The sequence below is a fragment of the Silene latifolia genome, unplaced genomic scaffold (genome assembly GCF_048544455.1).
Source record: "Silene latifolia isolate original U9 population unplaced genomic scaffold, ASM4854445v1 scaffold_112, whole genome shotgun sequence".
Classification (NCBI taxonomy): Eukaryota; Viridiplantae; Streptophyta; class Magnoliopsida; order Caryophyllales; family Caryophyllaceae; genus Silene; species Silene latifolia.
The window spans coordinates 1,675,979-1,699,884 of record NW_027413126.1 but is presented as its reverse complement, the minus strand read 5'-3'; the positions used below and the strand labels follow the sequence as shown (position 1 = coordinate 1,699,884).

Genomic DNA, 23,906 nt, shown 5'->3' with positions numbered 1-23,906 from the left:
AGGTGGTTTGAAAGCCGGTGGCTTTAACTTACCTTTATCATTCGAAAGGATGAGATAGGTTGGTCCTACCTTAGAGAATCAATCTAGTTTTATTACCTTTATCAAAAAAAAAAAAAAAAAAAAAAAAAAAAAAAAAAAAAAGGGCTATATACTCAAATTTAATGTCGAAAAGTAAAATAAAAATAAGTTGTTACATTGTAAGACGAGAACTTAAAGTTAGTTTGGAGCGTTCATTTGATGGTTCAGAGTGCGTTTGAAATTTGAATTTTTAGATCTTATGTAGCACATTTTTTTAGTAACTTTTCATTTTTCTGAATAGTTATCCGCTTAATATTTTTGCTATCCCCGACTTAAAATCACGTTGACCACCTTGAATAGTCCCGACCATGTAGAGCGAAGCTTACTCGAAAACACCTTGACTTTTGAATTGTAAAGGAGCACATCTCCTATGTTCACTTCTTTCCTCGATATTTTGGCATCATGCCATTTCTTCGATTGTTCTTTGTAGATTTTTGAACTTTCATAGGCCTCCAACCTTGGTTCTTCGAGGTCATGCCTTTGTAACAATCGTTATCCGGAGGCTATGCAGGGATCAAAGTTCACTTCCTTAAAAGCCCACCATGTTTTGTGCTCTAGCTCAAGGGCAAATGAAGTGGTAATTAAACATTACTTTCGTGAGGCCAACAAAGTTGCTGACTTTATGGCCTCTATTGGACATTTATGTCCAACTTTCTTGAGGTGGTTTGAAAGTCGGTGGCTTCAACTCACCTCGCTCATTCGAAAGGAAGAGATACGTCTAGAGGATCAATCTAGTTTTCTTGCCTTATAAAAAAAAATAGATATTTGTCCAATTGTAAAACATAAAAACGAAAAAAAAGTCATTACTCCATATGAGTATATACTATATATCTATGAAATACAGGAGTCTAATGTGATCCCTTTGATTCAATAATTGTGAAGTTGATTGTAATGTGTTCATTTCACATCATTATCCTGCTAAATCATTTACGCGATTCTCTTGCCTGTTGTTTCAAACTATAAGCTTCTATGAATCTAAGAGAGGGACAAGTGACTGTAAGGTGTCGAGGATCTCTACAATTCTTCAAGTTGGAGGATCATTAATCTCACGGCTACAATCAGGGGTGACAATACCATGCAGCTTCCATCCACCAAGTCCAGCTGATGTGAATGCCTGCAAGATCAAACACACTCATTTTACCGAGACAAATTAAGCCTCATCATAAGCAACAAAACGAGGAAACAAAATTTGAAACATGTAAAAGACAGAGTAACAAGTATAAGCAGCAGAGACAACACCACAAGTCCTATAGGCCATAGCTCCGGCAGTGAGTGTAAAGAGAAAAATGTAAGATTTCCTCAGCATTAATAAATAAATGGAACAAAAAGGCAGAAGGTAGAGTAGAGAGGAGGATGACGGAACAGGTAGTGGGGGGTTTGGAACACCTTCCTATATGAAGATCTGGCAAATAAAAGACCAATTGTTGCCCAAGCTTTAAAAATACTTCGTAATTACATCATGTTCGCTTGGTTCACAGAATTACACTTTCCTCCATTTCTCACCATCTTAAACCAAGTGAAAGATACACAAACAGAAGTACAAAGAATAGCATACATGAAAATCTAACTCTTACGAAGAATAGCATACATGAAAATCTAACTCTTGAAAACATATGCAGAACTCATTACATGATGGCAGCTCTTGCCAAATATATTTCTTATACTAGTCTGAAAGCCCGTACTTTGTCCGGGGTAATGACCTTGATTATTTTAAAACTAAGTTATAGAACATTAGCGAATAGGTGTTTGAAGTGCAAATCCGGGTGTCACATAATTCTAAAAAAAAAAATGAAATATCCTAATCCCTTATGGTCTCTTGATACGTACTTGATTCTAAGCATTAAGTAGCCTCTAAAGCTTTGTTATCTCGAATTCTAGCAAAATTTATTAAGTACTACTTATCATAGTGTAAGGGAATCAGAGCGTTTTTTTTTTTCTTGGCAGCCGATACGAAAGGTTTCTACATTCTCATGGCCCTACGTGCCAGGCCATGAGCCCGTTTATTCAAACCCCTAGGAATGTAACTAAAGCATAAACAGTGAAAGAAGGTAGACATCTTGTATATCTCTTATGATTAATATAAAGATAGGTGTGAAATTAATGAATAATTTACATTTGCTGTATTTTGTGAGGGGGAATAAAGCAAATGTAAACTATTGACTGAGGAGGGAGTATATATTTTGTTTGAACCATATATCTACCCTTCAAATATGGACAATTTACTTACACATGTCATGTTTTTAAATTAGTCATTTCAAATTTTTTTGTTCAATTAATAAGACCGTCTTACATAACCATAACCATAACCATAACCATAACCATAACCATAACCATAACCATAATCATAATCATAATCATAATAATAATAATAATAATAATAATAATTAATCTTCTAATTACTGATACACCGAGTTCATTTTTATGTATTTTCTTTCTCAAAGCACATGTAATGTGTACTCCTATGATCATCTTATTGCTATTATTCCACCGTAAAGGCGTAAAAGATAAAGCCATCTATGTTTTTTGCCACTATAAGCAAACATACAATTTAGTGACAACAAAATTATAGTTTGTTAAATTTTAATTTTAACCGTTAATATATAATAGAAATACTTAATTTTTATGTGTGACATATAACATACTAAGAAATACATGATATCTTTCGCACCTAAGTTCGACATCGAACTCGATTTAATAACGATTTGTTCTTTGGAGTCAGGCCTCCTACTCCCCCTTAATTGATGTATGAACTCTGTTTGTAAGTCTTTTAATTTAAGTACCTATTTAAACAAAAAAAAGATTGAAAACGGATAATTCCGTCTCAAATAAAAATTCGTGATAATAAAATACAAATAAATTTGGGTTAATCCACATGAATAATCCAAACTATTACCCCTATTCTCATAATAATCTGAACAATGTTTTAACTCACAATAAACCTAACTCTAAATACCCTTCTCTTAAAATAGACAGGGTGACCGGTTACCTTCTAATCAAGTCAATCTTTCTTTTATTAAAATTTGAAAATAATAAAGAGAATCAATAATAATATTCTAGTCTGTTAATTCCACTATCAACTATGTTCTGGCTAATTTCCGTCCTCAACTGCCATCATGTTCAACTACCTTCTTCGCACTCATTTTCGAGTAGCTCACTGCCTCATCACCCACGAGCTCCTCTAGTCCTCCCTCTACGGCTCTACCATGAACTCATTTGCGATTATTGGAGAAATAGATAATAATTTAGGAAACAAGAGAAAGGGATATGTATGTGGGAAGAGGGATTGAAGGGTTGGCCAACGGGATTTGGAAAACTGGTGTTTCAGTATTGATATGGTTGTCGTGACTCGTGATTACTCACACATCAGATTCAAGGGGAAGGTGGTTGCTTGCGGTGACGGTGACGGTGATGGTAATTTGGTTGCTCGCCGAACCCAGTTCGTGAAATATGTCCATTTCCGCTACCTTCCTTCTTTCTTACCCTCTAATTTCAGCAATACTTTCAAATTTTAACCACGCCTCCGACGAGACAGTTGAGAAGTATTGAAGGGATGCTAAGATGGATAAGGGCACTGTAGAGGGATGAGATCTAACTTGTAGAGCAGGATTGGAGTGAGCACCGATAGAAACTAGGGGTTATAGGAAGGGCGAGCCACCACGCCAGAGGAGGCAGGTAAAGTCGGTACTCCGTGGAGTCAGTTGTGGGAAATAGGGGTAGGTATAAATTGTGGTAATTAGCTTCATATTTCAGGAATTGTAATTTAGGAAAATTTATTTATTATTATAATTATTAGCAAGTCATGCTGACCCGAAACAGTAGGTCAAAAATCAAGCGTATTATTTTGAGAAGATGATAAACAAACTTAGGGTTTATTATAGGTTAAAATATAGTTCGGATTATTTTGAGAAGATGGGTAATAAGATAGATTATTCCTATGAATTAACCCAATAAATTTTGTATTAAGACTACATAAGCTGTTATGGCCTATGGGTCTTTTAGGAAAATGTTTTTGTAATATTTTATTATGAGTGTGTTGGCAGTTCCTAGAGCTAAGATGGTAGCTGAACCATGAGCTCTTTCCTATACTTTGATTCCTTCAACTGTTGGCCGCTTAATTATTTGACTAATATTCAGTGAGTTGTGCCCATTATAATGAAATCATACCTAACTCGTTTTGATATTCCCATTCTCATTAAATTGTTGAATAATTAAAACATTATAAACATTATAACCCATTTTAATATAGGAAATATTATTATAATAAGGAAAACATTCTCCACATTATTTTTTATATCATATTGTGAAGATAATGATACACTCTTAAAAACTATCTAAGACAATACTCGAGATACTCAAAAGATTTTGGAGTGTGAAATAAATTCCAAAGATGCCTTCTATTTATAATCATAGGATTACCCCACTTTATGCTAATCTTCCGATGTGGGACAATTTTTATTATTTATGTTCAGTGTGGAACATATAAAATACTAAGAAGTAGATCATCTTTAATATGTGCAAATAATATGAAATCTATAATCTAATGATAGCATTTTTTACGACGAATCTAATTATATTATTTTCAGAATTTTTTTAACGATACTTTTTTCTTCAAATGAAATGTAAAAAGTTTTTATATAAAATTAGAAAATCACTTGATTATAATTTAGGAAATATATATTATAATAATTAAAAGATTGTTTACTTTATTTTTTATGGTTATTTAATGAGAATACTCTAAACTATGGGGGTGCTGCTCAAAATACTACAAACTCTATTTTAACTACCAATAAAACCAACTATTGCCCCTTCACTTTGAATAGAATTGTTGTTCGGTTTACTTGGAGTAGCAGGTTCCCCTTTGACAGCCTTCATCGTCTTCTTTATTCTTGCTTGCAAAGTATTTTTTTTTTCAAATTTTTTCTCCCTTTTTCATTTGAAAGGTAACTTATCTCTCCTTAATTTTTAATTTCTCTTTCCTTCTTCCTCAAATGAAGCGCTCACACCATCATATTCATCAAATTCGACATCCTAAAAATCCTAAAAATTAATTTTAAACGTCCTAAATCTGGAGTTCAATCCATTGCCAAGCAAAAATAAAAGATTGGCTGAAATGAAGATACATATAGGTAAAGAGAGTCAAATGACCACTAAATATTCAAAGTTTCTGGAACTCAATCCATTAATCTGGAATTCAATCCATTCGCAAGTTACTTCTATTTAATTAATAGTGTTTGCTTTTGAAGGTACTGCTATTTTATTCAATAGTTAAAAAAGTCTTTTTACAACAGCCACTCCATCAATTAAACCCTACAAAAAGGACAAAAGGGGAAAACTTGCAATTAATTTACAACAAGACCAACCACTAAATAATCAAAGTTTCAAATAACATAAAAATCGATGAGGAAACTTTACTCGTGTCATTTTGCGAAAATAGATGCCTTCAACCAGTACACAATACGCTAGTAAGAGAGGATGAATTTAAGAAATGATCAATGGGACATTTTGGTGAGGATCATCAATGGCATGTTGGAGAAAAGCGGGAGTTTTAATGGTGAATAGATGAAGAGGTAAGGGAGATGGTGAAAAGGTTCACACAGGAATGAAAAGTAAAAGGAAAAGAGGGGATAAAGAAGGGATTAAAAAATGGTTAACATGGTAGCTGGTGAACCTATTGTGTTAAAAGTGAAGAGGCTAATAGTTGGTTTTATTCGTAGTTAAAATAGAGTTTGAAGTATTTTAAGCAGCACCCCCATAGTTCAGAATATTCCCATTAAATAACCCTATTTTTTATATCAAAAAATATTATTTGTGATACTTTCCTAAATTGATTTTTGATGATGTGGACAACTTAGAATCGCTAAAAAAAAGCCTCTTTTATAAATATATATAGAATATAGATATAGATATAGACTAGGTTGAAAGCCCGTGTGTTGCACGGGGTAATTAACTTAGTTATAATGAAAAAAATATTATTAAGGATTTAATTTTTACATATAATTATTTGTTTACATATGATTACAATATTTCTTTCAATGAAAATAGAAGATAAATACATACATACCTACCGTTTATTACTTATGAGAGAAAAACAAATAATAAATAAATTTCGCTATTGTAGAGATAATAATAGAAACTCTAATAAGAGAGCTTTAAGACAATACTTAAGAGACTCAAAAGATTTTATGTTACTGACACATAAGTTCAAAGATGACTCGTATTTATAATCATAGGAATATAGGATCACCCCAATTCGACTCTTTATACTTTATATATTAACCATATTTATATTATTTTTCAATGTGGGACGAATAACATACCAAGAAATACACCATCTTTTTCGTACTTAGTACTATACTATGTTCGTACGTTTTTGTTTTCTATTTTTTTATCATAATTAAAATATGTGCAAATAATAAGAAATATATACTCTAATGGTAGCATTTTTTTACCACGAATCTAATTATATAATTTCCATAATTTTTGTTTTTTACGATATTTTTATGTCAAATGAAATGTATAAGTGTTTATATAAAAATTATAAACATCACTTAAATATAATATAGGAAATGTGTATTATAATAATTAAAACATTCTCCACATTATTTTTTATATCATATTGTAAGAGTTCTCTAAGACAATACTTGAGAGACTCAAAATATTTTGGGTTAATACCTAAGTTTCAAGGATATGCATTCTATTTATAATCATAGGATCACCCACCTTATGCTAATCTTTCGACGTGAGACAATTCTATTATTTATATGTTCAATTTAGAATATATAATATACTAAGAAGTATACCATCTATAATATGTGTAAATAATATGAAACCTATACTTTAATGATAACATTTTTTACCATGAATTTAATCATATTGTTTTCATAATTTTTTTTAACTATATCATAGGATCACCCACCTAGCTTATGCAATTATTGATCTTTGGGAATATAGAATAAGTATTTCACTAATCTAATTGTTTAAATTACATATTTTTATTTTTTTTCCTAACACGAATTTTAATATGAAATGGAGGAATCAATAAAATGTATAAATAAATGTAAAATGCTTTTTTTTTCGGTGCGATTTCGATAAATGATTAAAAATAATGTTGTGTTTTAGTCTTACTCAAATGTTATGAGGCATAATAATTACCTATATTTGAAAGTTAAAAAGATTAAGTTCTACTATTTATCAAAGTAAAAAGCTAAATATTGATTTGTTTGTGTATTCACGATCTTTTTATACTATCGATTGTCTTAAAATAATCATATTATAATATCACTAATATGTAATCGCCTTTATAATTATTTACGTGATTAATATTTGTATGTTACGGAGTATTGTTGTAACTAAGGCATGCCGTTAATACAAACTCTTATAAGAGCTATCTAAGATAATACTTGAGAGACTTAAAATATATAAGAGCTCTCTAAGACAATACTTAAGAGACTCAAAATATTTTGAGTTGATAACTAAGTTTCAAGGATGAATATTGTTTATAATCATGAGATCACCCACCTTATGATAATTTTCTGATGTGGAAAAATTCAACTATTTGTACGTAGTATTCATAACACCTCCATTACTTTTCAATATGGAACGAATAATATACTTAGAAATACACCATATTTTTCGAACCTACTTTGACATCCAACCCGATTTAATAATAAGCAAATACTATACTATCTATTAATATTCGTACGTTTTTTTTTTTCTATTTTTTATCATAATTAAAATATGTGCAAATGATATGAAACCAATACTCTAATGATAACATTTTTTTTACCACGAATCTAATTATATAATTTTCATTTTTTTTACGATGTTTTTTTTGTCAAATGGTATAAGTTTTTATATAAAAATTATAAACTTCACTTAAATATAATATAGAAATATATATCATATTTTGGAGATAATGATACAAACTCTTAAGAACTCTCTTAAGAGAATACTTAGGCCCTGTTCTAATAAACTTCACTTAAATATAATAATACTAATAATAATAGTAGTAGTAGTAGTAGTCGTCGTCGTAGTTGTAGTCCAATATTTGACAATGGGAAATGTGGAAGTACACTCTAATGGGAAATGTCCTAGGAGCTAAACCAACCCTCAAATGACTGAGTATGTCCAGAAATATTAGATTTCTAGCACCTTACCTGTTGTCCAATATTTTAAAAAAGGTTGGTTTAGCTTCAAGTTTGACAATGCCGAGGATATGCAAGAGGTGTTGATGAAAGGGCCATGGTCTGTTGGTCCCAATTCTCTCATTCTTAAGCAATGGACACCCTATTTCTCATGTATTATGGAAAGTGTCTCGCCTGTATGGATGTATGGGATCCTCTTTCCTGATTTGGATCCCTACATGTAGATTGATTATGTGCTAAGTAAGATGGCCAGTAAAGTGGGCAAGCCTCTCTTTGCTGATTTGACTACTACATGTAAAGCTAGGCTGTCCTTTGCTAGGGTGCTGGTGGAGGCTGATGTTACAGCAGATTTGCCTGATCAAATTGTCATAAATGCCCCCTTTGTTGGCCTAGAGAGGGTTGTTTATGAGTGGCTTCCCTACGACTGTAACAGAGGATTGTTTATGGTGGTACCTCAGCTCCTGTGGTAGAGGATCCAGTCCCTTTGACTGATGGTGAGGGCTCAGAATGCAGTGAGCTAGGCCCTACTCTTCATGTTGAGGTGGTTGGTCCCTTATCCCAGGAAGCTGTAAAGCACTCAGCATGCAGTGAGTTAGGGTTAGAGTCTGGTCAGGATGTCCCTGGTCACGTCAGGTCGTTACTGGGGTTGCAGGAGATGGAAGTGGAGTCATGGTTCATGTTGAAGGTGGTGCAGATGTTGGGGGGCCAATCCTTTACCCTAACAGATTCAGTATCCTGTCTGTTGATGGAGTTAATGGCACTGATCAAGTTGGTTTCTTGCATCCTGCTGAGGAGATCCCCCTAATGTTTCTTTTAAATGATAATATCTACTTGGAATATACGAGGCTTTAATAAGCCAATAAAACATATAGAGGTAGCTCAATACTTGAGGACTAATAAAATTGACATCCTTGGGATTTTGGAAACAAGGGTCAAACAGAAGAAAGCTAATAAAGTTCTGAGGAACAATTTTGGTAGATACTCATCTTACTGTAATTACAATAAACATGTCAATGGCAGGATTTGGCTCTTGTGGAACCCTGTCACTGTGCATATTTCTGTGCTAGAGGAGCATGCCCAAGTTATACACTGTCATGTTACGCATTTAGTTACTGGTAGAGTGTTGTATCTTTCTGTTGTTTATGGGTGCAATAGTGCTGATAGAAGAAGGGAACTCTGGGATTCTATGACTCAATTTTCTTCTCTGGTCCCTGGCTAGCAATGGGTGATTTTCATGTTGTTAGATATCCTACTGAGAAAATCAGTAACCATCCTCCTGTTGCTTCTGAAATGATGGATTTTAACTCTTGTTTGCTCCAAAGTGACCTAGATGATATGCCTGGCTCTGGTCATGAGTTCACCTGGTTCAACAATGGTTCAACAAGCAGGAGCATAACACCAAAGTATACTCCAAGTTGGATAGAGCCCTTGTCAATCCTGCTTGGACTAGTCACTTTGATCAAACCTCTGTAACATTTCCCTCTCCTGGTATCTCTGATCACTGCCCAGTAGTGGTCACTTTCCATGATGATCCCCTGCCTCCAAAGCAGTTCAAGTTTCTCTCAATTGCTGGGTTGATCATCCTAGTTTTAAGCAACTGGTGTCGTGGAGGGGTCACTGGAAACTCCATGTTCAAACTAATGAGCAAGCTCAAAAAAGTCAAGCGGGCCCTTAAGTTCCAATGGGCAATGTGTGGAGGATTCTGACTTTGATGCTCTCATCTGTCCTGTAACCAGGAACGAAATAAAAGATGCTCTCTTCAGCATTGGTTCGAATAAGTATAGATGGGTTTTCTTCTGGGTTTTTCAAAGCTGCCTTGGACATTGTAGAAAAGGATTTTTGTGCTGGTGTGGAAGATTTTTTCAAAACAAGTTTCCTGCCCAAGCAAGCTAATGTCGCAGTCATCTCCCTCATCCCAAAGAAACCAGTTGTCCAGACTGTAAGAGATTTTCGTTCTATTTCTTGTTGCTCCATCATTTACAGGACTATAAGTAAAATCTTAACAAACAGGATGAAGACCCTTATGCCTAAGCTTGTTGGTGAGGAGCAAGCTGCTTTTGTGCAAGGTAGGAGTCTCTTTGAGAATGTCATGTTGACTCAAAGTCTTGTCAAAGGTTATGCCAGGAAAGGGGTCTCCTCTAAGATGTATGTTAAAGGTTGATATCAGCAAAGCTTTTAATACTCTTCAGTGGAGGTTCATTCATAGTATGCTCACCCATCTAAAGTTTCCTGCCACCTTTATTAGGTGGATTATGGGGTGTGTTCAAGGCTCCTGGTTTACAATAAAGATCAATGGTGCAAACTGTGGTTTCTTTAAGGGGAAGAGTGGGATTAGACAAGGGGGTCCCCTATCCCCTTATCTGTTTGTACTCAGCATGGAAGCATGGAAGCATGGAAGTATTGTCTAGGAGCCTCAGAGGGATGTGTAACTCTCCTGATGTTTCCTTCCATCCTAAGTGCTCTAGATTAGGCCTTACACACTTAATTTTTGCAGATGACCTAATGATTTTCACTAGAGGGGACTTGCCTTCTCTGACAAAGGCCACTGAGGTACTGGATAGGTTTGCTGGATGGTCTGGTCTTAGGGCTAACCTAGACAAAACAGAGGCTTATTTTGGAGGGGTAAGGCCTGATGTCAAACATCTTATTCTCTCTACTGCCTGTCTTAAGGAAGGTTCCTTTCCTTTCAGGTATTTAGGGGTCCCCATTCATTCTTCCAGACTATCCAAAGACATGTATAATGGTCTCCTTACTAAGCTTCAATGTCTCTTGCAAAGGTGTTCTATTCGTGCCCTTTCTTATGCTGGTAAACTGCAAGTTATAAATTCTGTTATTTTTGGCTTAGGGAACTTTTGGACTTCTGGCATGTACTTGCCCAGGCATGTCTGCAAGTATGTTACCAAATTCAGCAAAGACCTATTCTGGGGTTGTATGGATGGGAAACATAGGCTTGTGTTCAAGAGTTGGGAAAGCATTTGCTCTCCTTGGTCTGAGGTAGGCTTCCAGGTTAAAACTTTCTCGTGCTGGAAGCCTGGAACAAGGCACTTTTCCTCAAATGGTTGTGGCATCTAGATCAGCATCAGGAACAAGGACCATTTCTCAGAAAGTTTTAGGGGCATATTGCAGGTTAGAGATGCCTGTATTCAGCAGCTAGGCAGTCTGCAGGATGTGCAGGAATTGCTTTCTAAGTGTACCATTCAGGGAAAGTTTCCGGCCATCACTGCCTACAATGAGCTAAGACCTAAGTTCCCTGTAAATACTTGTTTTAAAGCAATACATAAGGGTATATTCCTCCCAAGGCACAAGATTATACTCACGCTTGCAGTCCAAAAGAAACTCGCTACTTTGGACCAACTGCAAAAGAGGGGAATAAATTTGGTAAATAGATGCTATCTGTGTTGTAAGGGTGCTGAATCTGCCCGTCACCTGTTCTTTCACTGCCCCTATACTCGGGATACTTTGGCTGCCATCAAGAAATGGATTAGGTTGCATACGGATGACAAGAATGTACACTCTCTGCTGGTATCTGCTAGGAGACGAAGTAAGTCTGATCAATGGCAAGCTAAATGGATTAGTTGTGCACTTGCCTGCTTGGTGTACAGTATCTGGACTGAACGGAATAGGCGGATATTCGAAGATAAAGAGAGATCTGTAGAGGCTCTTTGTAAGGAGATCAAGTTAAGTGCTGTGTTGTTGAGTCGAGCCTCAGGGCCTTTGTTTGATGTCCTAGTTGATGTGTTAAACACCTAATCGGGTGGTTAGCATAGTGTGTATAGTTGGCTAGAGGCTACTCTCTTTTGTAAGAAACTCCATGTAATTCTTTTTTAAATATATGGAAAATACCTTCTTGCAAAAAAATAAAAATAAATAAATAAATAAAATAGTGACGATGATGATGTTGTTGTTGTTGTTGGAAGAGGAAGATTACTAATAATAATATATATACTAATAATTATACTAATTTGAGTGTTTAGGTAGCCACCACAAACCACCTTCTATCCTAATTAGATGGAATAATAGATCACCAATTCGTGTAAGTATCATACTAATTTGAGTGATTCGGTAGCCACCAAGAACCACCATCAATCCTAATTTAATTAATTAAATAAATAAAAGTTAACAAATCCTAATTTTATCTTTAACAAACAAATAAATTTTGAATGATTAATTAAAAATCAACAAATAATATTAATAATTGATAAATAAGTAAAATACTTTATTAATTGTTAAATTGGAATCAATCTTTTGAGTCATTTGAGCAATTAGAATAAGTTTTAGGAAAAATGATGATTTAAGAGTTCATTTGGTTGGGTTTTAGGTAAAAAAGGATACTAAATGGAATGTTTAAGAAAAAATGTATGTGAAAAAATAAAGTTCATATTTGAAAAAAAAAACGTATTTATAATAAAAGTAATAATAGTAATATTTTTAATAATAACATTAGTTTATTAAAATTAATAGTAGCAATGTTATTAATAATATTATAATTAATTAATATTCATATTAATAAGAGTATTACTAATTGTATTATTTATATTAATATCGATATTATTGATTGTAGTAATCACAATATTCATTATAATAATAATAATAATAATTATTGTGATGATTAATTAATTAATAACAATAATAAAAATATTAATAATATTGATATAACAATTTTAATATAATAATAATAATAAATAAATAAATATTAAAATATTAATAAAATCTATTAAGTTTAAGATAAGTAGAAATGAAATGTGCTGAACTTAGTGGGACTGAACTGAACTAAATGAAGCTGAGTTAAACTGAATGAAGCTGAACTGGACTGAATTGAATTGAATAAAGCTGGGATGTACTGAAGTGAGCTGAAAATAAGCCAGAAAGAACAGGGCCTTAAGAGACTCAAAAGATTTTGGGTTGATACCTAAGTTCCAAGGATGCCTCCTATTTATAATCATAGGATCACCCCCACTTTATGTTAATCTTTCGATGTGGGACAATTCTATTATTTATACGTAGTATATTTACCTCACCAACATTATTTTTCAATGTGGGGCATATAGCATACTATGAAATACACAATTTTTAACATATGCAAATTATATGAAATTTATACTCTAATGATAGCATTTTTTACCAAGAATCTAATTATATTATTTTTATAATTTTTTAAATAATGTTTTTTTGTCAAATGAAATGTAAAAGTTTTCAGGTAAAAAATAGAAACATGACTTGAATATAAATTAGGAAATATATACTATACTAGTATATTATAATAATTAAAAGATTCTCCACTTTGTTCTTTACATCAAAAATTATTATTTATATACTTTCCTAAATTAATTTTTAATGATGTGGACAGTTTAGAATCGTTCGAAAAACCTATTTTATAAATATATATAGATATAGATAATGAACAAGGATTCGCCTTTTGGCATCACATCAGAGCTAAGTCCAAAAAACAGTTTGTTTCATGGCTCAAAATCATCGATTTTATTGGAAGAGGACAAAAAAAATGTGGTCATTCTCAAAGTTTGCCAAACAAGGCCATATATCACTTCAAAGAAAAATGATCTGGTTGATTATAATCAAGTACTTCGTATCAAATACACCCTTACGGCCTTACCACATATCCTTTCTCCAGCCAGCCACACATTTTCACTCATTTTCACTGCTCAAATATTAATTGTAACCCAGAACACTCAATTATGTATCTCTCCAATTAGCTGTCACGAAAAAACGTGTTGAGGGATGAGATTATGTTGATTTAAAGTATAGGTTTAATGGCAAAGGAAGCACGAAACTAGCAACGGTTACTTATATTGTCCAATAGTCCATTTTCTTCAATTTATGATCGATAGAGGATCGGATAGGATTCTGGCACACATAATCAACGTTAGATGGTAGAAAAGTTAAGATGATTGAAGTGAAAGGGTGTTATAAGATTCCTATGTGATCATCGCATGCGCTACAGATAAATTGTAAATCCTTCCCTACGAATAAGGCTTCAATTCGTGTATGGCACCAAGTGTTGGTCCTAAACTAATGTCATGTTCGAAAGATAAATGTTGAGGAGTATGTGGATATTACAACCATGCTACAAACCACTGTGGATGTGTATAAAAAAGGATTGACTATGAATTGAGGTGATTGGGAATAAAGTAAAAGTTGCACTAATCAGAGAGAAGATGGGGAATAATCGGTTAAGGTGGTTTGCACAAGTGAGATGGAGAACAAGTGAGCCGCCAGATACGACACTTGCAGAAAGAATAAGAAAACATGGATAGAGGTGATGGAAGAAAATATGACATCTCGAACTCGGGAAGAGGAACGAGAGGAAAGAATCAGATAGGCAATCGAACTTGAAGTCGAGTCTACATAGCCTACCAAGATGTTAATGGATAAAAAATGTCCAATTTATTTCACCGATAAATGAAATAACCAACTATTAGAGAAATGAACTCAAACAATGCATAGGATGTTGCAAACATTAATGCGTGCAAAATTGGGTACGAAAATCCAAAACAATCAAATCCGAAAAGCAATTTTGAATTGGATTCCAAAAGGCATTTGAAGTTTATTTGTAATTATGTTATGTTATGTTATTCGCATAGCTATCTTGAAATTATAAGGTCGGATATTTATGGTGGAAATTAACATACTGATCTTGCTTTTCCAGCTCTCTCCGTCTCCTTGTAGGCGTTGGGACTACAAGCACATTAATAATAGTCCTGCTGAAAATGTTGGTCAAAGCACAAACATGACTCTCTAGTTTAAGCAAAAAGCGACCACCGGAACACTTTCCAAAATCCTAAAATTATCGCTCTCATTTATAATTGTTTATGTACTCAATCAACCAGATTTCAATATTTTCAACAAGACATGTAGGGTAAGCATTGTTTTTCAGATCCATCTTAAGGCATAATAAGCCAACAATTGAGGAAAGTAATGAAAAGATTGATGACTGAAGTTAGCAATAAAAATCTGGTGAAATGTAAATGATATACTATGTATTCTAAACAATATCAACGCGACAAAACGAAAGACAGATAGAGATATTGAGTGGCTGAAAAGTAGTACTACCCTACTCAATTGACTCATTTGGAGCCCAGTATACCTTTTTTTTCAACTCAGTGTCTCCGGTGAGAGGTGAACTCGGACAAACAAACAAGAACTAACCCTATCAATTGACAGAAAAAAGTCTTGATTACAATGATGTTCTCCTAAGTAACATAAGCACACTGCACGTAGTGTCCAACACAAGACATTAAACTTTAGATTATATGCATATGTTATATAAGAGTCATAAACAGCAGTCTAGTCATTTATATATCATCTAAGAGCAACATTTGAGAATAAGAAAGTGATCTTACCTCTTCCCAAGATTTTCCCTTTGCTTCAAGCAAAGCAGCATTGCATGTCTTTAATTCAATCACTGAAGCAGTAAATGTTGACGCTGCTTCCTCCCATCCTTTGTTATGTCCCATACACCTGTACAATTACACAATATGTGTCAATTGAAATGACCAGAATATGCTTACCTATTCATATATATGGAGCAAATTTATAATAGGAAGGACCATTGCAAGTCCAGAGTTTTTATATAACATGGAGCAAGCAGCCGCTAATTTTTATGCACACTGAGTACAGTTCACGGCATAAGTTGTACCTTACAAATTTGCATGCAGATAAGTTACTCTACTACGCTAGGACTAGTATCACATGCAATGACTACTCGTAATAACAACTGACAAGCTCAATTGCCCATTTTATAAGACCACCACCTATGAAGATCGAATACATACTATCTGTTTAACCCTTACTTCTGGACACTAATTAATTACAACAAACAATTGCATTTAAAAAGTGGATTTGGAGAATTGACAGTTCCATCGTAGCATGAAAACAAATTCAAAAGAAATAGATAAAACACATCAAGAACACAAAAGGCCTGAGGTCTTACTAGGGTCTGTTTATTTTTGTTTACTTTGATGGCATACTGGTTTCAAGCAAGTCCGACTCTGGTTGCAACAATTGTTTCATAAACTTAAGGAGCAAAGGATATTTGGGAAACTTGAGAAATGCACTTTCATGGCTGAGAAAGTGAAATTCTTCGGGTACGTCATTTCTGGAAGGGGAGTGTCTGTGGATCAAGAAAAGATTGAAGCCATTAAAACATGGCCATCATTGAGGTTAGGAGTTTCTATGGCATAGCATCATTTTATAGGAGATTCATACAGAATTTCAGCGCCCTTTGTAGCTCCTATTACTGAATGTATGAAAGAAGGGAATGTTTAATTGAACTAGCACTGCCCAACGGGCCTTTCTGTGCTTTGCTTGATAGTTACTTCTTGTTCTGCCTAATAGAACTAATTTGAGTTAGCCAGAACATCATAGACCCTACCTTTGGTGTTTCACTAACTGGGGTTCGAGCATAGATATATAGAATTGGGTCGAGAGTAGGAGTTGTGTGCCATTTTGGATCATAAGTAGGACAGAATGGCTAGGAAAGGAGACATGTGAGGGATGATGACAGAGTGATGACCAACTTCAAGGGGGGCAGAGGTTTCCGAGAGTAGGTGAAGGATCACGGAATGGTTGAGGGGTGTGAAATGAGTTATGAGTTACGAAGGAGGTGGAAAATATCATCCAGGTTTGATTAAAAAACGAGAAAGTGAGGAAGGAGGAACGGAAAGAGCGGTAGAACAAAAAGTTGATAGAAGAGTTTTTTAGATGTTGAAACAGATATAGTCAATGGGATTATTTAGGAGCCTATAGCTAAAAGCCTAAAACAAGAAAAATACGGAGTAATACACTAGAACATAGTTGTGTGCAAGTATGCAACTGACAGTTAAAAAACAACAATTATATGATAGTTTTGTAGAGATTATATATCATGGATGTCTACAAATATTCATGATAAATATTATTTTTACCATTCTAATTTTCAGTTTGAGTTTTATTCTCAACACAGATTGTGAATCATTCACATCTATACATGGACAGCACATGAAATCATCTTATCAAAAGAACTTCTACAGTGACAAGTTTGAAGACTTTGATCCAGGAAACCATATTGCCCTTAATCTGATAAGACGCAAGGCCTGCCTCTAGCACTACAATAGGCTACCCTTTCAGATTTGCTCTTTTGCAGGCCAAATGAAGACACCGATGCCATCCCTCAAGTTCAGACATCAGTCAAATAGAACTGTTGTGAAGAATGTCTTTAGCATACACATTTGATGTCAAGCGAGGAAAAATTTGCAGATATAATAGAGCACACTCCTAAAAATATTTAGCTTACAGAAGGAAGATTATCTATCATAGAAATTCATATATAAAGTCATTGAGCTTTTAAAAGAAGGCCAAAGCTTGGAACCACATAATCATTAACTGTACTGTGACAAACACTTGAAAGTTGAAACATTCTCATCTCGATGCCTTCACGGGTCAAAATGATATTGCGTCTTTATCCTACATCACAAGGAGGCGCTCTTTAAGCCTTGATCAAATCATTGCAAGAAGCGGTTTACACTGGAGCTAAGCCTTCCCCAAACCATTGAAAATTCATAATAAATAGTCAAGGACAATGAAACATAATTCAGTCCCCTTCAATGTTGAGTGATTGCTCAGAATGCTCACTATACCTCAAATTTCACCAGTGTACTCTATCTCGGCAACAAAATGCCTGACAGAGTTTCTATTAGACAAGTTTCACCAACTTGTCAAACGATTAACATGACAAGCTCTCCTTTCCACATACAATTACAAGCTTGTCACAGTAAACCATACAGTAAAAGAAAAAATTAAAAAAATGTTGACACAATAAGAACTTTTGAATTCGCAATTGATATTCCAACATTATATGCCAAGAGAAGAGTAACAAATGCTTTAAAAGAACATCATCTAACGCCAACAAATCAAGATTCAGAGATTCATAAGAGCATGAGAAACAAAAAACAGTAAATTGACTCACATAACTGTAAAAATGTCATCACTGGAGAATTTGCATATCATTTCTTGAAGGTGTTCAGAAGTCTGGCCATCCATAGCAGCAACTGAATAAAAACTTGGACAGAAATGTACTGCAGCATGTAAGAAGCTTCGAACCTGCTCTTGCATAATTGACAGTGTTTCCTTGGTCCTCGTGGCATCACTGCCAAAGTGAACAATTGATGCCAGTAGGTAAGCAGATAGGCCCATGGTAGAAAATATAGGTTGACGCTAAGTTATCAAGGTTTTGTTTGTCAACACACATCATTTTGAGGCAGCATGGGCTGCATTTATGCAGCGATGACCGAGAACAAGCCACAACAACCGATTTCAAGATCAAGTCTCAAAAAAAGATTATATACCATTGATGAGCCACCAAGGTTGACACATAAGGAAAACCAAGTACAGTACGGTGAATGGTATGCGAAGTCCAGCAGTGACAAACCTGCAAAGGATCAGCTTGGGAACCCAACCCAGTTGTTGAAGCTTGTGTGCAACATTTGCAGCAGCAGCACGTCCAACGGCACTTAAAGGTCGGTCATGATCTATTAAGACCAGCACAGAAAGCTACAGTTGGAATATGAGAGACTACAACACATTAACACATGTACAAGTCCGTTTTAATAATTCCAAATAGCTACTAGTAAGCACATCCATTATTAATAGATCAAGGCATCAAGCAGTGAGGAAGGGCGAATAAAACTGAGTATGAAACTCCATTATATGATATTTGAATTTATATGAACTAAACCTACGCACAAAAAAAAGAAACAGATGTGAGAATTCAAACATTAGTTCTCACAAATCGGTTTGCTCAACATTTACACCACCCTGTCCAAGTAACTCAACGAATGAGAGAGCAAAAAAAAAGATCTAATGTGTTTTAGTTCAGTTCTCAAATCACAACAAAAAATATAGAACGGGCGTGGTTGTGGCTGTATTGACGGCATAAAAAAGAATGAGAAGAAATTGGCTTATATTTGAAACAAAGTGGTGTTGGGCCTCTAAGAATAAATATACCTTGCACTGACCGCGTCCGCGTTTGCAGGCTGCTCTATGTTGAATTGCTAATTCAGATGGGTCAATTGAGAAAGTGGCTAGTTGAGTATAGGGCTTGATTGGAATGTGGCACTTCATGGCTTAAAGTGCACTCTAGGACCCATCAGGTGGACCTTTGGATTCATCATGGGCGATGCAGTGATTGATAATGACACGGACCCTGAGGCATACACAAGGGAGGTGATGCATTGTCATGTTCAAGGCACCAGTATGGCCGTATGGGAGTGACAGGACGTGATGCAGATGACTCATCAGTGTGATGCACCAACTCAAACTACTCAAACTCCAGTTCTATACATTAAGGGAGGAATGGAGCTTGTGCCTAACCTACTCAATCTTCCAGTTCTACTCATATTAGGAGAACTGTATTATTCTTCATATTAATTGGACTAGGGAATGAAGAAGCTTTATTTTTTCCTCTTTTATAATTTACTTGGCTTAGAAGTTTACTTTTCTCTAGTATAAATAAAGCTCTTGTATACAATTGATATATTTCTTTTTCATTTCTTTTAGCACAAATAAAAACCGCTGAAAGTGCTTGAGAAAATATCTTAGAGCTAACAAGTATTTTAGTTCTTTACTGATTTACCTGTAGAGATTATGGATCAAAGATCCAACCAGGGTGAGGTAGTCTAAGGGTTCGTTACAGTACTCACATACTCAAATTCGACCTCGTTTTTCCACATCCAAATCTATTTCCGTTAACTTAGAAATACATAAAATTCAATCCTAAAGAGCTTCCGCAAGCATATAATAAATTTGTCATCAAGTAACAGTTAATGTTTTAGTGAAAAAGTGTTTTAAGTAGACAGTATTCAGACATGATTTATGGTTGGCTAACAAACATTCATCATCTGAGAACAAAATATATCATTTCAAAATATAATGTATGACAGACCTACCTCAGTCTGAAAACAAAAATACCAAATAAAGTTAGGAATCTGAAAATTACAAGGCGTGTAAAGATTACCTTTTAGAGAAAAGTTATTCCATGCACTTTCAGCATGACGTAGTAGAATTAAACGGCGGCTATCAGAGTCTAAAATGGAATCCTTCATCGTAGAGCCTTGGGGATTCTCGAGCGCTAGAGAGAGGCATCGCGTTCCAATTGACTTTTTGCAGGGCAAGGAAAGAACAGGAAAGAGTGAAATTAATGCAGTTGAGCATAAGGCAGATTGCAGAGGCATGCAGCAGAGTGTGGTCTTCATTGTGGCACTCAAGCATTAGCGATTGACCACATAATCCTACTTGTATCACTAGTATGTCAATTCTTGGACACCAGATTACTGAAACTGCTTTCTAGGAATACAACAGGACAAATTAACATCAGTCGAAACATACTAGAACCACTTAATTAAATTAGCCATCAAACATATGCATTATTGTATAGCTTATACATGAGATTCTGGATTCTAGTATGTTATTAGCATGGTACAATATTGCTCTCATTCAGTTAACACCTATTACTTAATGGAATACCATGCCGCCATTAAGTTATTTTTGGCAAATTCGGTGTTCCATAGAAAAACACTGATATATTGGCTGCATCAACCAACAAATCAAATATTGCCGTTACTCTACAGACTTCGATACTTAGTCTATCTATACTATCCATTAATTTTGAGAAAAGATGGGAAACATTTATATATGAAAATAGTCTTATGTATTTGTGAAAAATAGCAACTAATAAGAGAGAGGAGATAAGTTATGAACGTGGAAAACTAACTTAAATTTCAAATTTTGAGAAGAAATGACGATTGCTAAACATTTGGAAAATGTTGAAAGAGCGGACGCAATGAGAGCCACATGATATGTTACAACAACATCTCAATACCAATGTTTCGGACTTACTGCAGCTGCAAGGCCCGCAACCGAAGTGCATTTTATCACCGTGGCTTTTATATGTAACAGAGAAATATATTGCACTTTTTTCCCCATTCAGGCTTTTACTTGAACATGTATGTTTATTCAAATCGGGTGGTTATGCAAATGCAACCAAAATGCATAAAAAAATGTTTATAATGTAAGCTACCAACTGAAAGCAAAAATGAAGAAACGAAAAGAGAAAACGTCGACAAGTTCTCGAACATGTAGCTAATATGAAGGAATTTAAATACAAGCTGAAGCATCATGACGGATATGACTCACATGACCTCATTAGTGTACTGTGTACATTAGACTATCAGAGATCATTTATACAAATTCAGGGACTTTATAAACTTAAAGAGCAGGGAGAAAAGGGCAATTATGTGAAACGGTGCAAAATAAAATAAACTACAACCCAGTTCATTATGGACGAATGTTGAGATAAAATGTGCAGGATTTATCATGTAAAGATATCCAGTCACAGACATAGATTCACTTGACGAGGCAGCAATGCAGCATGATTAACTAATATTTAGATTCAGGATTTTCTAGTTCAATTTTAGGTCTATTACCTTTGAAATAATCAACTCTGAGTAGGAAATTGAAAACTAAGGATTTTGCAAATTTCATCACAAATTCGCTAAAAAATAAAACAAATCAATCAATCAAATAATAACAGAAACTATTATTATGGTACAAAATCCAGTTAATAAAGGATAGCATAAAATGAAAAAGAACTAATAAATAAATGAGGAAACAATCACACAGAGATTGGAGGTAACATACTTGGCTGACGCTCAGAGAAAGCAATCCAATGAGTAACACGAATATTTAGAGTGGCTAATAAGCCACTAAACGGATTGGGAGGCCTTCCATATATTCACGGCCAAAACACACTCGGATAAGGGATTTCTCATCACACGACAAAAATAGCAACGTAGGGTGGCAAGTTGGCAACTCGCAAGACAAAGGTTCTATTATTTTGGACTCAAATTGTCTGAACTGAATTTAATGGAACTGAACTTAAGTGAACTTAGACCATGTTCTTTTGGACTGAAATTGTCTGAATCGAATCGAATCAACTTAATGGAGCTGAATCAATCGAATCGAATCGAATCGAATCGAATCGAATCAAATAATAATAAAAAGATAATAATAATAATAATAATAATAATAATAATAATAATAATAATAATAAATATTATAATAAAAATAATACCAATAATAATAATAAATATTATTATAATATTATCGATTAATAATAATAATATAATCTAATAATAATAATCTAATAAGATATATAAAAAGTAAAGTATTAATACAATAATAAATATAGTAATAATAATAATAATAATAATAATAATAATAATAATAATAATATATTAGTAATATAAATGATAACATTATTAATAATAATATAATATATTAATAATAATAACTAAAAAATAAATAATAATAATATAATAATAATAATAGGTCTAATATAATAACTTATTAACATAATAATAATAATAATAATAATAATAATAATAATAATAATGTGATTAATAATATTAATAATGAGTATATTAATAAAATAATAAATATTAAATAATAACTTATTAATATAATAATAATAATAATAAATATGTTATGAATAATATTAATAATAATAAATAAAATAAAATAATAATAAATATAATATAATAATAATAATAATAATAATAATAATAATAATAATAATAAATGTATTAAATATAAATATAATAATATAAAGTGTTCCGGGTGTAATTCCGGAGCAGGATTTTGACCACTTGAGCTTGTGGAATGATGTCGTTGCTTGTCTCTTCCTTTCACTCTTTCCTGTAAAGATGAACAAACTGAGGGCTCGGCTTGGTACCGAGCGTACTCACTCCGACGCTCAAGTCAGTAAACTTAGAGAGATAAGTTGTGTGTTGAACTTGGCGAAGTATATTGTAGAGAGATAAGGGAGTTTATACCAGATATTCCAGTTAGTTTCTCAATGAGAGATGATGAGTATTTATAGACTTTCACCTTTTGTCACGTAGTGGTCAAGTGGCGTAGCAGGTGGAAAGACTGTCTTACCCTCGCCGAGGGACCCATGACAGCGGGCGAGCTGGTTGACTCCATCTTTGCCGAGGGACCGGATGTGAGTACGCGGATATGCCTCTCGGCCAGTTACCGAGCCGAGACCCAGTGACAGTGACAAAGCTTTGTTCTTAGGTTGTTAATATGTTGACTTGCTTGTCTTTTTTAGCTTTGACCTTGCTCAATATGTTGACTCGGTCGTGGTGCGAAATATGCCCCATCAATTTGCCCCAGCCGTAGTCATGCCGTGGTATGGACCTTCGATGCGTGTTGAGCGTATTCTGCGCATGTCGAACTCTTCTTCCTCGGCGTGGTCCTGTTCGTGCCGCACCATATCCCCTCCACATTGTTGTGTAATGGACATCGAATGTGGAAAAGAAAATGGCGCCCGGTCGAGACCAAGGTTGGGAGTGCCGTGTGCTTTTGATTGCCCCCACGGCGTCTTTGCCAAGCTTGGTTGATCACCGGCGTTAGCAAGTAGATACCAAGGAGCGTGTCGAAGAAGATTTGTCACTGTATGTCGATTGACATTCTGTGGCTGCATGCTCGACACGTGGCCTGGTGTTGATTGGTGGACGCTTCATGGGCTTTGCTCGATTGGTCCATCGAATGGGCTTTGCTCTATAAATAGAGCGAGATGCCCCTCATTTTGACCTGCAAACTTCTTTTTCTTAAAAAAATTTCCTCTCTCTA

General features: G+C 34.4%; 1 protein-coding gene across 3 annotated transcripts; it reads right to left on the bottom strand.

Moving 5' to 3' along the window:
* Window positions 1–838: 838 nt before the first annotated feature.
* Window positions 839–22,059, bottom strand: LOC141637468 (uncharacterized protein At3g52155, chloroplastic). Of its 3 annotated transcripts, none has more exons than XR_012541796.1 (7): window positions 21,912–22,059; window positions 20,230–20,558; window positions 18,646–18,745; window positions 18,184–18,363; window positions 15,581–15,698; window positions 15,325–15,387; window positions 839–1,192 (listed from the first exon to the last, which is right to left on the bottom strand). XR_012541796.1 is itself a non-coding variant. In XM_074446944.1 (7 exons), the coding sequence occupies exons 2-7, from the start codon at window positions 20,465–20,467 to the stop codon at window positions 1,103–1,105; spliced, it is 654 nt and encodes a 217-aa protein (XP_074303045.1). In that variant the 5' UTR covers window positions 20,468–20,558; window positions 21,912–22,059; the 3' UTR covers window positions 839–1,102. The 3 variants fall into 3 exon arrangements, 2 of the variants coding, with proteins under 2 accessions (XP_074303045.1, XP_074303044.1); XM_074446944.1 differs by lacking the exon at window positions 15,325–15,387 and having other exon boundaries at window positions 18,184–18,245; window positions 18,318–18,363; XM_074446943.1 differs by lacking the exon at window positions 15,325–15,387.
* Between the last annotated feature and the right edge of the window lie 1,847 nt (window positions 22,060–23,906).